This window comes from Anomaloglossus baeobatrachus, chromosome 6, assembly GCF_048569485.1.
Source record: "Anomaloglossus baeobatrachus isolate aAnoBae1 chromosome 6, aAnoBae1.hap1, whole genome shotgun sequence".
In the NCBI taxonomy this organism is placed as follows: Eukaryota; Metazoa; Chordata; class Amphibia; order Anura; family Aromobatidae; genus Anomaloglossus; species Anomaloglossus baeobatrachus.
Window position 1 is genome coordinate 152440109 of NC_134358.1, and position 16571 is coordinate 152456679.

The 16571-nt window shown below is 46.4% G+C and overlaps 1 protein-coding gene across 1 annotated transcript in view; it reads left to right on the forward strand.

Annotated features, from left to right (window-relative positions):
- The window catches only part of B4GALT6 (beta-1,4-galactosyltransferase 6), a 173480-nt gene that overhangs the window by 66674 nt on the left and 90235 nt on the right, over positions 1–16571 (forward strand). The window contains exon 2 of the mRNA XM_075353324.1: positions 14022–14144. Within this exon, the coding sequence (XP_075209439.1) occupies positions 14022–14144 (123 nt within the window). The remainder of the gene's footprint in view (positions 1–14021; positions 14145–16571) is intronic.

Consider the following 16571-nt stretch of genomic DNA (forward strand, 5'->3'; position numbering starts at 1 on the left):
GTAAAAGTAGTGAAGCAAACAGCCCCATGAGTTACGCCTACTAGTGGCTTCCTCAGGGGTAAAGACAGTGAAATTTGAGAAGTATCTAACCTGAAACATACAATTGCATAACGCACAACCGCTTGGTCAGAAATGTAATCTGCATACACAGTCATTGTATTACCTTATCAGAGTTCCAATAGAAGTCAGGGGGGGCGTGCACGTAACAAGCTGCACCTGAGTATAACCACATTCAATATACACATAGACATGCTGTGTACAGCATAGCAGGATAGCGTGCCTGCACAACATAGCGCATGGTCGGAGACGGTATTAGTCACCGGAATAGCAATGAAAATATAGCGTGCGTTCCACGGTGGAACGCTCAGTATTGTGCATGTTTGGAAAGTCGCCCATATCACCGGAAATAAAGGTATAATGCGCATGCGTTCCAAGGCGGCGCACACGCTAGTACGCATGTCCGGTAATGATGTGAGTCTCCAATGATGTACAGGCACACCGTGCACATTAAACAGCAATGCAAGCCCCTAGAGGCCTGCGTGTAGTCCATGCCACAATGTGTATGTCTCAGACTGGAGTGTTAAATGGACTACTAGAATTATCCAGGCAGAATGAACTCTTAATACGCAATGCTACAGTTAGATAGCAGTGGCGCTATAATAAGCACTCACTACCACATGTGGCCACATGCACCTAACCATGCCATGAGAAAACAGACAAGATAGACCATAAGCTCCAGATGCTGATTGGCTTAATAATGTAAGCTATATCACTGAACAATAATGCTAAATTGAGGCGGAGGTACAATCAGAATATTGGTAAGATACAATATAAGAAAAGGGGGGGGGGGATTTACAGGGTAAATATGCATATGTACTGAGGTCACAGTGCAGTGTAAGAACTGCAACAGGGGCCTAGGGCCAGACACAAACACCCCAAACAGGCCGTAATGTGCAAAAGGATAAGACACAAATCCAAAATGACAGATATGACCCTCAGAACATGGATTATTGTTTATAGAAACCAGAGAATAAGATCTCATTTAAGCCACTTGGTGCTATACTAGTTAATCTATAAATCCACCGCGATTCAAGGCGTAGGAGGGGCAGAGATTAGTGATGAGCGAGTACCAAAAAGCTCGGGTGCTCGAGGCTCGGGCCGAGCATCCCAAGATACTCGTGTACTCGGCCCGAGCACCGAGCCCAATGTTATCCTATGGGAGACCCGAGTATTTTTGTGAAATCACCCCCGGCAGCATGTAGAAACCAGAAAACTGTAAATTAAAAAAAAAAACGTGCGTATGTGTGTAAGCGTGCATATATATATACACGCGGAGTGGAGTGCGGGAGGGGCCGTAGCCGAGCGGGGAAGTGTCGGGCTAAAGGCATGGTCACGCTGTGCGGGCTGGCCAATCACTGCAATTCCACAACAGGGCTGTGGCATTGCAGTGGTCTGCCAGCCAATCCCTGCATAAGGGCTGGCTGTAAAAAGAGCGCCAACATGAAGACCACGAGTACAGCACGAGTATCGCGAGATTACTCGGTCCCCGCCGAGTAGCCCGAGTACATTGATACTCGTGCGAGTACCGAGTAGTAACAAGCATACTCGCTCATCACTAGCAGAGATATATTACCACCTCTGATAGTATTGAATATGCGATCCAGCCCAACAACTTGGGTGTTAAAAGCAGGGCTGTGGAGTCGGAGTCGGAGTCGTGGAGTCGGAGTCTGAGTCGGAGCTCATTTTGGTGGAGTCGGAGTCGGTATAAAATGCACCGACTCCGACTCCTAAAATATATAATAAATTGGGGACAGGAGTGCAATGCAGAATGTGCTGAATATTTTACTAAATAATAACATTTAGTATAATGCTTATATTTAAGTGAAAAATTTATTGTAGTACAATGTGAACATCAGACATTTAATTGTTTTTATGATACAATAATCAAGATATTTGGATAGAACATAAAATATTTATTGGAATACAACTTTAGAACACAAAAAACTAATAAATTGTAAATATGTAAAATATATATATATATATATATATATATATATATATACAGTGTATATACACACACAAGATATATATGTAATCTACTGTATATTACATAGTGTATTACATATTTACAATTTATTACAGTTTTTTGTGTTCTAAAGTTGTATTCCAATAAATATAAAAATTATTAAATGTCTGATGTTCACATACACATATTCATGTACTACAATAAATTTTTCACCTAACTATAAGCAATATATGTAGGAGTCGGAGTCGGAGTCGGAGCCGGTGCAAGAGAATTTGAGGAGTCGGAGTCGGAGTCGAAGGTTTGGCTTACCGACTCCACAGTCCTGCTCCCATGCAGTTGATGGACCTTGCCTTATTTCCGATGCTTCTCCGCCAGGGCAATGTAAATCTTTAGATTTGTCACATCCCAAATAATCCCTTTATCATACAAGATGCTGTGACAATCAGGTGATCCTAGACCCGACCAGCTGTTTCTGCGGTGTGCACTGCCCCATATCCATTATACTATATAATATAAGATTTATTTGCTCCAGTGCAGTAAAAGCTCCTTTAGGCTATGTTCACATTACTAAAACTCCCAGAGTATACGCCAAACATATCCATGCGGTCAGTAAATGCTGATGTACCTTTTGTCATGGGCAGAACGGAGTAACTTAAGAGGCTACAACACAATTCCGTACAAAGATAGAGATATACAGTGTGTGTGTGTGTATATATATGTATATGTAATATATATATATTTATATAATGTATTCTCCACAGATGAATATGCATATGTCCAGAAGAGCGTGATTCTGCAGGGAACGTGGAGACTTTGATATTTCCAGCAGCAGATTTTTCTCAATGTGATTCATCTGTGGAGAATACGGTACTTTGTGACATAAGGGCATCCTTGGTAGGAAGCATGAAGTTGCGTTGACACGCCGTAGTCCTCAATGTTTCTCTGTATACTAGGTTGGAATCGGTCACCTTGGGAGACGTGTAATTGAGTTAGTTCTGTTTTTCTGGGCCATATGCCAAGGTTTCCTGTCACGAATAACAATGGTCTCTGAGGTACTAACTAATAGTAGCCAGGGGAGGTGAGGCTGGAGCTGAGCAGTAGCTTCATTTGTCTGAGACTATCCAGGAAGTAAAGCCTACATGAAAACTCAGGTTTGTTTGAGACTAGAAGGCATCTTTATAAGCTGATGCTATATACCATCTGTATAGCTGGCCATACACAATAACTGTTGGACGAGCATTCGTTCTGCAGACGGCTAGCTCTCCTGACTCCCCCATACATGAGTGCTTGACTAGTCCTGGTGTTCCTGTAGAGAGAAGAGCAACTTGTCTCCACTGAAAAAAGGATTAGGCATTGACATGCCAACTGCTCGAGCCTTCTCTTCTTCCCTGACATAATCTATCAGGAGGCCTCCATACACCTCACATGGTTGGCCGGCCTACCTAAATACGTGGGTTAGGCTGACATTTAAGATGACTGTGTCAGCAGATGCATACTGCCTAATTCTTATGTTATCTCAGCCAGGCACGTTTGACTCTGAAACATATTTTGCAAGCGGTCGGTGACTGAGCCGTAGGAGAGACTAGTCGGACAGGTATGTCCCCAGCACCTTCTGCTCTACATTGACAGGTCTCATCCTGTGTGCGCGTTTAGGCAGAGACCTGTCAATCAAGGGCAGTGGACAGGGAGAGGCTACCATGGACCCGCCTATCTGACTAGCCTTCAACTCGGCTCGGCACCCAGCACCTTTTAAAGTATGTTCTTCTCTGAGATTTGCATTGTTTCAGTAATACCACCAGTTTCTGTCATATGCTGCCTGAGGATTACTGCAGTATATATGAGCTGTCAGGTTGCTTTTATTATACTATTTTTTCATATCTCTTCTATCTTTCTGAATGCTATCAGGCACTCTCTACTTTATCTTCCCTCTATAGGAGATATCTATTCCAGCGTACATATCATTCAGTCGTACAGAGACAAGGCTTAAATTACTATTAATCAGTGATATGCTGCTATCATACGGCACATGGATTATTATTGTAACAATATCTATTAAGTAAATTTTTATATATAGTATTCAAATTATTAGATGGAGGAAAACCTAATTTGAAGCGGCTCTGTCAGCACAGAATGACTGTTCAAACCCTGCACATGCACTCTTGCATCATGGCGGGGCCAGACAATTAAAAACGCCTTTCCACTGGCTTGTTTCCCCTTTATCTCCTCCATTTGCTTGCTCTATGGAGTCAGAGCTGTCAATCAAAGAAGAGAAGAAGGTGGAGATTGAGCTTGTGGGATGGTGCATTTAAAGGGAATCTGTCAGGTGATTTTGTAGTACAATACTAATGTTATCTTTAAATAGGGCTTAAGGAGACCTTTCAGGATCAGTATGTTATCCTGCTGTAAGCTCTGCAGAGTTAAGTGTCTGGTGAACACTGATAGTCAAATATATGTAAATACAGTTTGCATATTCACTGCTGAGGTGGGAGGGAGTATGGGTGGGGGCAGCAGAGAAAAAAAATTCAGTTCAGATTTACTATCACTGATGCTAGCACTGAGAGGTGAAAGTGGGGAGCAGTGAATATGCAGTTTGCATTTACATATGCTTGACTACTTACTTGTCACACTGAATTTTACAGAGCTTACAACAAGATAACAGGATAGTGTAGAGCAATAAAACTTATCCTGAAAGATCTCCTATTTAAAGATATTAGTATTGTACTAGAAAATCACCTGACAGATTCCCTTTAATTGTTTGACCTTGCCATGATGCATGATCACCAAGAGGTTTGAACAGTCATTCTGTGCTGACAGAATCTCTTTAAAAGTTGCTGGGTCTGCGCTGACCTGGATTGACAGGTTTCTGCGTGTGCTTGTATAGACCGAGACCTGTCAGTCCAGGGTAATGGGCCAGGGAAAAGCCACTGGGGACCTGCCTGTCTGACTAGTCTACAGTGTGGTCTTGGTCTCTGGCGGCTTTTAAGGTATGTTTTTCTGTGTCACGCATACCTGGTTAAGATAAAACAGCCAATGCCTGATATATGCAGCCCACGCATTAAGCAGTATAACAACTGTTAGGATCACTATATAGTGATCCTGTCAGGTCCAATATGCACCCAGAACCACGAGTAGTTCTGGGTGCATATTGCTAATCCCTGCCTAACCCTCCCTGTATACACTGGCATAAATAAAGAGATCTTTCGAAAAAATGTTTCTAAACATCTTATATCGTATGCTAATGAGCTCGGGGACTAGTCCCAAGGGCGTTGCTTCCCTTGCTAGTCGTCTCCATTAGTATGTTAGCACGCTAACATGCTAATGAATGCGCAGCGTCAGAGGATGATCTCACTCACCTTTCCGCTGCCATCGCCGCCCGACGCTAGATTTCGGCTCAGCGCACATGATCCCGGACTTTCGGTCATGCGCACTACTTCAGTTTGAAGCCGGGACGTGTGCACCCGGCTTCATAGTGCGAGGTGAGTGAGATCATCCTCTGACGCTGTGCGTTCATTAGCATGTTAGCATGCCCACAGTGGCCCACAGGGGCGTACTAACATGCTAATGGGGCCGACTATAGTAAGGGAAGAAACGCCCTTGTGACTAGTCCCCAAGCTCATTAGCATACGATAAAAGATCTTTAGAAATACTTTTTCTAGAGGTCTCTTTATCTATACTAGTGTATAAAGGGACGGTTAAGCAGGGAATAGCAATAGGTACCCAGAACTGCTCGTAATTCTGGGTGCATATTGGATCTGACAGGTTGCCTTTAAGTGTGTCTGGAGACCTAAAAGTGCATCATTGTCCCCGGTCCACAGACTTTGACTATAAACATTACTTTTTATATTTTTACATGCTAAAAGACTGGCTCCGTCACACAACGGACAAGAATAGTGCTTGATGGACCCCATTGACTTTTAATGAGATTTTTCGGGTTCTTCCAGTCAATTATTTTGGAATGTGTAACGAAGCCTGAGCATAATGGGATTGCCGGATCACACAACGCAGGATTTGTTTTCTTTTGTCATGGAAATATATAGGCCCGTATAGGAGCGATAGACACAAAAGAATGAGATTTATCAAGCTGCTTTATTTTTCATGTTGGGTTGAAAGAATATCAAAATTTGTAAGCGAGGGTAATCTATGTATCAGTAGTCATGCATCACACTGCTCAGATGTGTTCCTGGAAATCTGGCACAGTCTCCGCACACCGCTATTGATGTGAACGTTCCTTTGCTTAGATTGTTGTATCGGATTTTCAGTAACTGAAATCTCTGCGTTGTGTTAGAGGGTTTAAGTGCTTTTAGGTGTAATTTTCTTACATGTATCTATGATCTCTAAGGAGTTTGACTGCATTTCCCTTATAGCTTAGCTCGTACTAACAGAAGTGAACAAGACTCAATAAGAGCCTTTCACTTAAGCTTGAAATACTGCATTTTCTGAGGACTGCGTTTTCTCCCTATTCCCAAGTATGTACATGAGGTGACGGCTGCTTTCTCTCCATTACCCTGTATACATGAGGTGAGGGCTGCACTTTCTCCCTATTACCCTGTATACATGAGGTGAGGGCTCCGCTTTCTCCCTATTACCCTGTATACATGAGGTGAGGGCTCCGCTTTATCCCTATTACTCTGTATACATGAGGTGAGGGCTCCGCTTTATCCCTATTACTCTGTATGTATGAGGTGAGGGCTGCATTTTCTCCCTTTTACCCTGTATACATGAGGTGAGGGCTGCTCTCTCTGTTACCCTGTATGTATACATGAGGTGAGGGCTGCACTTTCTCCCTATTACCCTGTATACATGAGGTGAGGGCTCCGCTTTCTCCCTATTACCCTGTATACATGAGGTGAGGGCTCCGCTTTATCCCTATTACCCTGTATACATGAGGTGAGGGCTCCGCTTTCTCCCTATTACCCTGTATACATAAGGTGAGGGCTACGCTTTATCCCTATTACTCTGTATATATGAGGTGAGGGCTGCACTTTCTCCCTATTACCCTGTATACATGAGGTGAGGGCTGCACTTTCTCCCTATTACCCTGTATACATGAGGTGAGGGCTCCGCTTTCTCCCTATTACCCTGTATACATGAGGTGAGGGCTACGCTTTATCCCTATTACTCTGTATACATGAGGTGAGGGCTGCGCTTTCTCCCTATTACCCTGTATACATGAGGTGAGGGCTCCGCTTTCTCCCTATTACCCTGTATACATGAGGTGAGGGCTCCGCTTTCTCCCTATTACCCTGTATACATAAGGTGAGGGCTACGCTTTATCCCTATTACTCTGTATATATGAGGTGAGGGCTGCACTTTCTCCCTATTACCCTGTATACATGAGGTGAGGGCTGCACTTTCTCCCTATTACCCTGTATACATGAGGTGAGGGCTCCGCTTTCTCCCTATTACCCTGTATACATGAGGTGAGGGCTACGCTTTATCCCTATTACTCTGTATACATGAGGTGAGGGCTGCGCTTTCTCCCTATTACCCTGTATACATGAGGTGAGGGCTGCACTTTCTCCCTATTACTCTGTGTACATGAGGTGAGGGCTGCTATCTCTCCGTTACCCTGTATACATGAGGTGAGGGCTGCGCTTTCTCCCTATTACCCTGTATACATGAGGTGAGGGCTGCGCTTTCTCCCTATTACCCTGTATACATGAGGTGAGGGCTGCGCTTTCTCCCTATTACCCTGTATACATGAGGTGAGGGCCGCGCTTTATCCCTATTACTCTGTATACATGAGGTGAGGGTTGCGCTTTCTCCCTATTACCCTGTATACATGAGGTGAGGGCTGCACTTTCTCCCTATTACTCTGTATACATGAGGTGAGGGCTGCACTTTCTCCCTATTACTCTGTGTACATGAGGTGAGGGCTGCTATCTCTCCGTTACCCTGTATACATGAGGTGAGGGCTGCTCTCTCTGTTACCCTGTATACATGAGGTGAGGGCTGCACTTTCTCCCTATTACCCTGTATACATGAGGTGAGGGCTCCGCTTTCTCCCTATTACCCTGTATACATGAGGTGAGGGCTCCGCTTTCTCCCTATTACCCTGTATACATAAGGTGAGGGCTACGCTTTATCCCTATTACTCTGTATATATGAGGTGAGGGCTGCACTTTCTCCCTATTACCCTGTATACATGAGGTGAGGGCTGCACTTTCTCCCTATTACCCTGTATACATGAGGTGAGGGCTCCGCTTTCTCCCTATTACCCTGTATACATGAGGTGAGGGCTACGCTTTATCCCTATTACTCTGTATACATGAGGTGAGGGCTGCGCTTTCTCCCTATTACCCTGTATACATGAGGTGAGGGCTGCACTTTCTCCCTATTACTCTGTGTACATGAGGTGAGGGCTGCTATCTCTCCGTTACCCTGTATACATGAGGTGAGGGCTGCGCTTTCTCCCTATTACCCTGTATACATGAGGTGAGGGCTGCGCTTTCTCCCTATTACCCTGTATACATGAGGTGAGGGCTGCGCTTTCTCCCTATTACCCTGTATACATGAGGTGAGGGCCGCGCTTTATCCCTATTACTCTGTATACATGAGGTGAGGGTTGCGCTTTCTCCCTATTACCCTGTATACATGAGGTGAGGGCTGCACTTTCTCCCTATTACTCTGTATACATGAGGTGAGGGCTCCGCTTTCTCCCTATTACCCTGTATACATGAGGTGAGGGCTACGCTTTATCCCTATTGCTCTGTATACATGAGGTGAGGGCTGCGCTTTCTCCCTATTACCCTGTATACATGAGGTGAGGGCTGCACTTTCTCCCTATTACCCTGTATACATGAGGTGAGGGCTGCACTTTATCCCTATTACTCTGTATACATGAGGTGAGGGCTGCACTTTCTCCCTATTACCCTGTATACATGAGGTGAGGGCCGCACTTTCTCCCTATTATTCTGTGTACATGAGGTGAGGGCTGCTATCTCTCCGTTACCCTGTATACATGAGGTGAGGGCCGCACTTTATCCCTATTACTCTGTATACATGAGGGGAGGGCTGCACTTTCTCCCTATTACCCTGTATACATGAGGTGAGGGCCGCACTTTATCCCTATTACTCTTTATACATGAGGTGAGGGCTGCACTTTCTCCCTATTACCCTGTATACATGAGGTGAGGGCCGCACTTTCTCCCTATTACTCTGTGTACATGAGGTGAGGGCTGCTATCTCTCCGTTACCCTGTATGCATGAGGTGAGGGCTGCACTTTCTCCCTATTACTCAGTATACATGAGGTGAGGGCTGCACTTTCTCCCTATTACCCTGTATACATGAGGTGAGGGCTCCGCTTTCTCCCTATTACCCTGTATACATGAGGTGCGGGCTACGCTTTATCCCTATTGCTCTGTATACATGAGGTGAGGGCTGCGCTTTCTCCCTATTACCCTGTATACATGAGGTGAGGGCTGCACTTTCTCCCTATTACTCTGTGTACATGAGGTGAGGGCTGCTATCTCTCCGTTACCCTGTATACATGAGGTGAGGGCTGCGCTTTCTCCCTATTACCCTGTATACATGAGGTGAGGGCCGCGCTTTATCCCTATTACTCTGTATACATGAGGTGAGGGCTGCGCTTTCTCCCTATTACTCTGTATACATGAGGTGAGGGCTGCACTTTATCCCTATTACTCTGTATACATGAGGTGAGGGCTGCACTTTCTCCCCATTACCCTGTATACATGAGGTGAGGGCTGCACTTTCTCCCTATTACTCTGTGTACATGAGGTGAGGGCTGCTATCTCTCCGTTACCCTGTATACATGAGGTGAGGGCTGCACTTTCTCCCTATTAATCTGTATACATGAGGTGAGGGCTGCGCTTTCTCCCTATTACCCTGTGTACATGAGGTGAGGGCTGCGCTTTCTCCCTATTACTCTGTATACATGAGGTGAGGGCTGCGCTTTCTCCCTATTACTCTGTATACATGAGGTGAGGGCTGCACTTTCTCCCTATTACTCTGTATACATGAGGTGAGGGCCGCACTTTATCCCTATTACTCTGTATACATGAGGTGAGGGCTGCGCTTTCTCCCTATTGCTCTGTATACATGAGGTGAGGGCTGCACTTTATCCCTATTACTCTGTATACATGAGGTGAGGGCTGCACTTTCTCCCCATTACCCTGTATACATGAGGTGAGGGCCGCACTTTCTCCCTATTACTCTGTATACATGAGGTGAGGGCTGCACTTTCTCCCTATTACCCTGTATACATGAGGTGAGGGCCGCTATCTCTCCGTTACCCTGAATGCATGAGGTGAGGGCTGCGCTTTCTCCCTATTACCCTGTATACATGAGGTGAGGGCCGCACTTTCTCCCTATTACTCTGTATACATGAGGTGAGGGCTTCACTTTCTCCCTATTACCCTGTATACATGAGGTGAGGGCCGCACTTTCTCCCTATTACGCTGTGTACATGAGGTGAGGGCTGCGCTTTCTCCCTATTACTCTGTATACATGAGGTGAGGGTTGCTCTCTCTCCGTTACCCTGTATACATGAGGTGAGGGCTGCTCTCTCTCCGTTACCCTGTATACATGAGGTGAGGGCTGCGCTTTCTCCCTATTACTCTGTATACATGAGGTGAGGGTTGCTCTCTCTCCGTTACCCTGTATACATGAGGTGAGGGCTGCTCTCTCCGTTACCCTGTATACATGAGGTGAGGGCTGCGCTTTCTCCCTATTACCCTTTATACATGAGGTGAGGGCTCCGCTTTCTCCCTATTACTCTGTATACATGAGGTGAGGGCTGCGCTTTCTCCCTATTACTCTGTATACATGAGGTGAGGGCTGCGCTTTCTCCCTATTACTCTGTATACATGAGGTGAGGGCTGCTCTCTCTCCGTTACCCTGTATGCATACTTTTCGTATGCAAATTTTGTAAATCGTCCATGGGGGCGGGCTCTCTGGGATCCGTTGCTGTTCCTCCAGCATATTTACGCCGCCCCCGAATGCTGAATTTCAAACCTCAGGATGCCGCCCCTGGGCGCCCGTGGTCCCGCGCATGCGCTGTGCAACTGTAGCGGTGCCGAGCACTGTGTGCACGTGTGACCGCTGGTGACTCTGCGCGGGCACGAGGTTATGGGCGGCGCTGTGAGTGTCATCAGCAAGTGCCGCCCATAACCTCGTGACCACACTTTCCCCTTTTGCCTCCTGCGTTCTGCGCAAGCGTCTCCTCGTAACCTGTGGTGGCCTGATCCGCTCCTCCCATCTATTTCCTGCTGCAGGGCAAGATGGGAAAGGTGGCGTTGGATCATTTGGCCAGCGCTTGCGCAGAACGCAGGAGGCAAAGGGGAGAGCGCGGCCACGGTATTATGGGCGGGCACTTGCAATGCAATCACAGCGCCGCCCATAATATCGTGCCTGCGACCACGTCACCAGCAGTCCTCGCGTGCACGGGACCTCGGGCGCTGTGGGCGGCGTCCTGATCTATGAAATGCAGCAATGGGGGACGGCGTAAACCAGAAGAAGGGACAGTAACCGACACCACACGGCCCGCCCACATGGAAAATTTACAAGAATTGCAGGCAAAAAGGTACAAATTTATAAAGTGTTTTATTTGGTTTAAAAGGGGGCACAAAAAGTACAGGAAGCTTGCTAGAATGCAGCCCAGGAGCTGCAGAGGGGTAATCTTTTAGATTTAAAGCTCAATTTCTGATGACAGGTTCCCTTTAAGGAAAGGAGCGACGTGTCAACGATCACCGTTTTTGAACGATTTTGCGATTGTTGATCGCCGCTCCTAGGTGTCACAGGCTGCGAATTCACTACCGGCCCCGGATGTGCGTCACTAACGATGTGACCCTGACGATATATCGGTAGCGATGTTGCAGCGTGTAAAGCAGCCTTTAGACTGGGGGAAGTGACAGTGACAGCGTGAATACGTGTTATATCCAGTAGTATAAAATAACGTCCTACATAATGGTTGTTCAGACCTACAATTAGGTGCAATAATTGGAAATTCACTTCCCAATATTGAATATGCAGCATCAATAAGGAAATATTTTAGAATTCTGAAAATCACAGGACCGATAGACATGTTTAATAATATGCAAATGATAAAGTCAACATTTTGATTTATTCAGTATTAAGTATGAGCGCCACTAGCAGAAATACAGACACTTGTACGCCATGAGGTTAATAGTTGTCTGCGGAATGTGCTTCCATGCTGAATGCACTCGGGCGCGCACATCATCAAGATCTGCTGCTGGCAGCTGCCCTTGAAATTGTCGATCAATGATGTCCCAGATGTGCTTAATGAAAGATGAGTCTGGAAACACTACAGGCCATGGTAGCGCGGTCACATCATGCAGCCTGCTCACAACAGAACAAGCAACATGCGGCCTGGTGGTGTTGTGTTGAAAAAATGGCTCCTGGGACACTTTGAAGAAATAGCCATATTACTAGTTCTGCCACTAAATCAATGTAACACCAAGCTGTCACTGTACCTGGAATAAAGACTACAATAAATTATGCCACCCTACACCATAATTCCGGAAGTAGGACTGGTGTGACTTTCACTCTTGAAGGCCTCTTCATGGTGTTGCCCATGTGGTCACTAGAACAATCTATAGCTTTTATTACTTATAAGACAAAAGCGGAACTCGTTGTTGAAAAGGATAGACCTCCATCATCGTGTTGCTCTACACCATGATGGTCTTTGGGAGCGGTGGCGTGAGGACAGTGGAAGAGCTTTAGCTGGACATCTATCTTGAAGCCCAATGTCGTGCATACACCTTCTGATAGTTTGTGTAGACATTGACGCCTTATGCCTGCTTTACACGAATCGACCGATCGTTCAATTTCACGATCGATCGTACCCGTCCCCGTCGTTTGTGCATCACTTGCTGCCCGTGTCGCACAAAGTCGTGAACCCCCCGTCACACGCACTTACCTGCTGAGCGTCCTCGCTGTGGGCGGCGAACATCCACTTCCTGAAGGGGGAGGGACGTTCGGCGTCACAGCGACATCAAACAGCCGCCAGCCAATAGAAGCGGAGGGGCGGAGATAAGCGGGACGTAAACATCCCGCCCACCTCCTTCCTTCCGCATAGCCGCCGGGAGCCGCGGGACGCAGGTAAGCTGTGTTCATCGTTCCCGGGGTGTCACACGGAGCGATGTGTGCTGCCCTGGGTACGATGAACAACCGGCGCCATTTTAATTAAACAATTTTTTAAAACTGAGCGACGAGTACATGACTCACGATTTGTGAGCGATACTGCGTCGCTCGGAGTTGTCACACGAGACGACGTTGTGAATGATGCCGGATGTGCGTCACGAAAACAGTGACCCCGACAATGCATCGCAGGATAGCTCGTCTCGTGTAAAGCCCGCATTAGGCTTGGTCTGTGATGTCCAATTCCATTTGCAGTACAGAAAGGATCACTACCGGCCATTCTTCTAATCTGACATTCCATCCCTGCAGACGTTCGCCTCTGTGCACTTCTTGCTGTCTTTTAAGTTTGTCATTATTTTCCCAACCACTGGGACACGCATGGGTGAACACTGCTGATGTCTCGGCCTGTGCACCTAGTGGTCTGCTGAGGCGATAAACCAAAGTCTCTCAATTCAAAGATTCTGTTCCTCTCAGTATGTGACAATTGGCCAATAACTGTCACGTCAAACAGGAGGCACCGCAAACTTCTACAAGACTTGATTTGTTTTACGAGGTTTCATGTGACTAAAAACAAAAAGTTCTTTCAATCTGACTTGTCCTTCTTGCTGCTTCAATTGTGTGAGAGTATTTCAGTAATAGTATATACATCTGCCGTGAGCAGAGGCTTGAAAAATGTAGACACAAATATGTATAATACAATCCACTCCTTGCATTGGTAGAGATAAGACCTTGGTAGGGGACGTTCCAGTGGAAATCTGTCTGACGCTAGTTTGTAGTATGTTTTCTATGTATCTGTTACGCCATTTGCTTTCCACGTTTCAGCATTTCATCTTTTGCGCATCAACAATTTATTTTTTCTTTTATGTCTTTTAGCAAACACCTACCTCTTCATGGTGCAAGCCCAAGGTATAATGATAAGGGATAACGTTCGAACCATTGGAAATATGATAAGACAGTATACCAACAAAAACGGTACCGGAGCACTGAACGGGACAGGTAAGACTGACATCTAAGGTTTCCCTGTGTTACATGAAGATTATCCTGCACAAATCTTAGTCATTAAGATGCGATTGCAGCTTAAAGGGATTTCCTATTGATCATGAGAACCTGGCTGAATGGAGGATGATGGTGATGATAATGATGTCCGTGTAAAACACTTAAGGCCGCTTTACACACTGCGATATCGGTACCGATATCGCCAGCGTGCGGACCCGCCCCCATCGGTTGTGCGACACGGGCCAATCGCTGCCCATGTCGCACAACATCGCCTGGACCCGTCACACGGACTTACCTTCCCTGCGACGTCGCTGTGACCGGCGAACCGCCTCCTTTCTAAGGGGGCGGTTCATTCAGCGTCACAGCGACGTCACAGCAGCGTCACTGAACCGCCGCCCAATAGAAGCGGAGGGGTGGAGATGAGCAGAACGTAACATCCCGCCCACCTCCTTCCTTCCGCATTGTGGCCGGGACGCAGGTAAGGTGAGGTTCCTCGTTCCTGCGGTGTCACACAGAGCGATGTGTGCTGCCACAGGAACGAGGAACAACTTCGTTACTGCTGTAGTAATGATATTTGAGAATGGACCCACATGTCACTGATGAGCGATTTTTTTCACGTTTTTGCGACGATGAAAAATCGCTCATAGGTGTCACACGCAACGGCATCGCTAAAGCGACCGGATGTGCATCACAAATTCCGTGACCCCAACGAGATCACTTGAGCGATGTCGTAGCGTGTAAAGCCCGCTTTAGAAGAATCCTTGATTTTTTTTATGGGGTTTGCTGGAAACAGTCCCAGTCATCTTCCCTGTCCTAGAATGAACTGCTCGACCTCAAAGTGAATTTGATTTTCATGGCATTGTTGCTAGATATGAAAATATTAGGTGTTCTTTTATTTGTTGCACAGATTTTAGGGGGAAATGGATTGCGCATGCCTGATCCTAGGTTCTTATGGTAGGTAAGCTTTCACCAGAGGTGCCTGGCAGCAGCTTTTTTAGCATCTCCCTATTGAGAACACATGTATTCTTGTCCTGTGCATGGAGGTGTCTAAGGAATGGCTGACTAACAAGCAGCCAACAGCCATTTAAACTATAACGCCCCTTTAAAGGGAACCTATGACCATGAACATACAGTCCATTCTGCAGGCATCACATTGCAGACCAGGAAGAACTAAGCACATTGATGTATAGTGAGGTCCAAAATATTTGGACGTTGACCTAATCTTTGTGAAATGAGCTTTGCATTAGGCTATGTGCGCACTAGGCGTTTTTGCCGCGTTTTTAGCGGCGTTTTTTACCGCGTTTTTGTGCTGAAAACGCAGTGACATTGCTTCCCCAGCAATGTCAATGGGTTTTCATAAGTGCTGTCCCCACACAGCGTTTTTTTTAGCTGCGTTTTTGTGGTGACCACAAAAACGCAGCATGTCAATTATTTCTGCGTTTTTCACTCATTGAATTCAATGAGATGTTAAAAACGCAATGAAAAACGCATATAGCCACGTTTCTATGACTAAAAACGCAGCTATACACGCAAGGGGTGGGCACTACAGTGACGTGTACAGGAAGAGGATTCCTTCTGTTGGTAAACACAGAAGCATGAATCCTCCTGGTACCGTCACCGCTGCGTCCACCTCCCGTCCTGTGCATGTCAGCTCCGTGCGGCGCCATGTCTGGGCGGGAGGTGGAGGCAGCGGCGAAAACCAAAGTGAACAGTAGAAAAATAAAAAAATGTCATATATACTCACCTGTCTGCAGGGTCCGGTGCAATGCCCGCTCCCATCTCCTCCCGGTACCGCCGCTCTGGCTGTGTGCAGTCTCCCCGGGGCAGGACCTTGCTTGCAGGACCTGGCGAGGGATCACCTGATGCAGTCACCTGACGCATCAGCTGATCGCAGTCTCGCCGGCTTCTTCGCGCCCAGCCGGCCGGTATCAGCTGATCCTGCCGTCAGGGGACTTCATCAGCTGATTACCGGCAGCTCTTGCAGCGATCGGACGGGATCAGACTCCTGTCCAATCGATCGCTCCAGGAGCTGCCGGTAATCAGCACAGCACATAAGTGAGTATTATTATTTTTTTTTTCTACTGATGCATCAGCTGATTGTATAATCGGCTTTTATACAATCAGCTGATGTGTGATGTGATTCAGGCACTTGATCCTGACACATCATCTGATCGCTTTGCCTTCCAGCAAACCGATCAGATGATATTGGATCCGGATTGGACGGCGCGGGACCCTGACCCAGGATTACTGCGGAGGGGGGTTAATTTCAATAAAGATGGAGTTACTAATTGTGTTGTGTTTTATTTCTAATAAAAATATTTTTCTGTGTGTTGTGTTTTTTTTTTTTATCATTACTAGAAATTCATGGTGGCCATGTCTAATATTGGCGTGACACCATGAATTTCGGGCTTAGGGCTAGCTGATAAT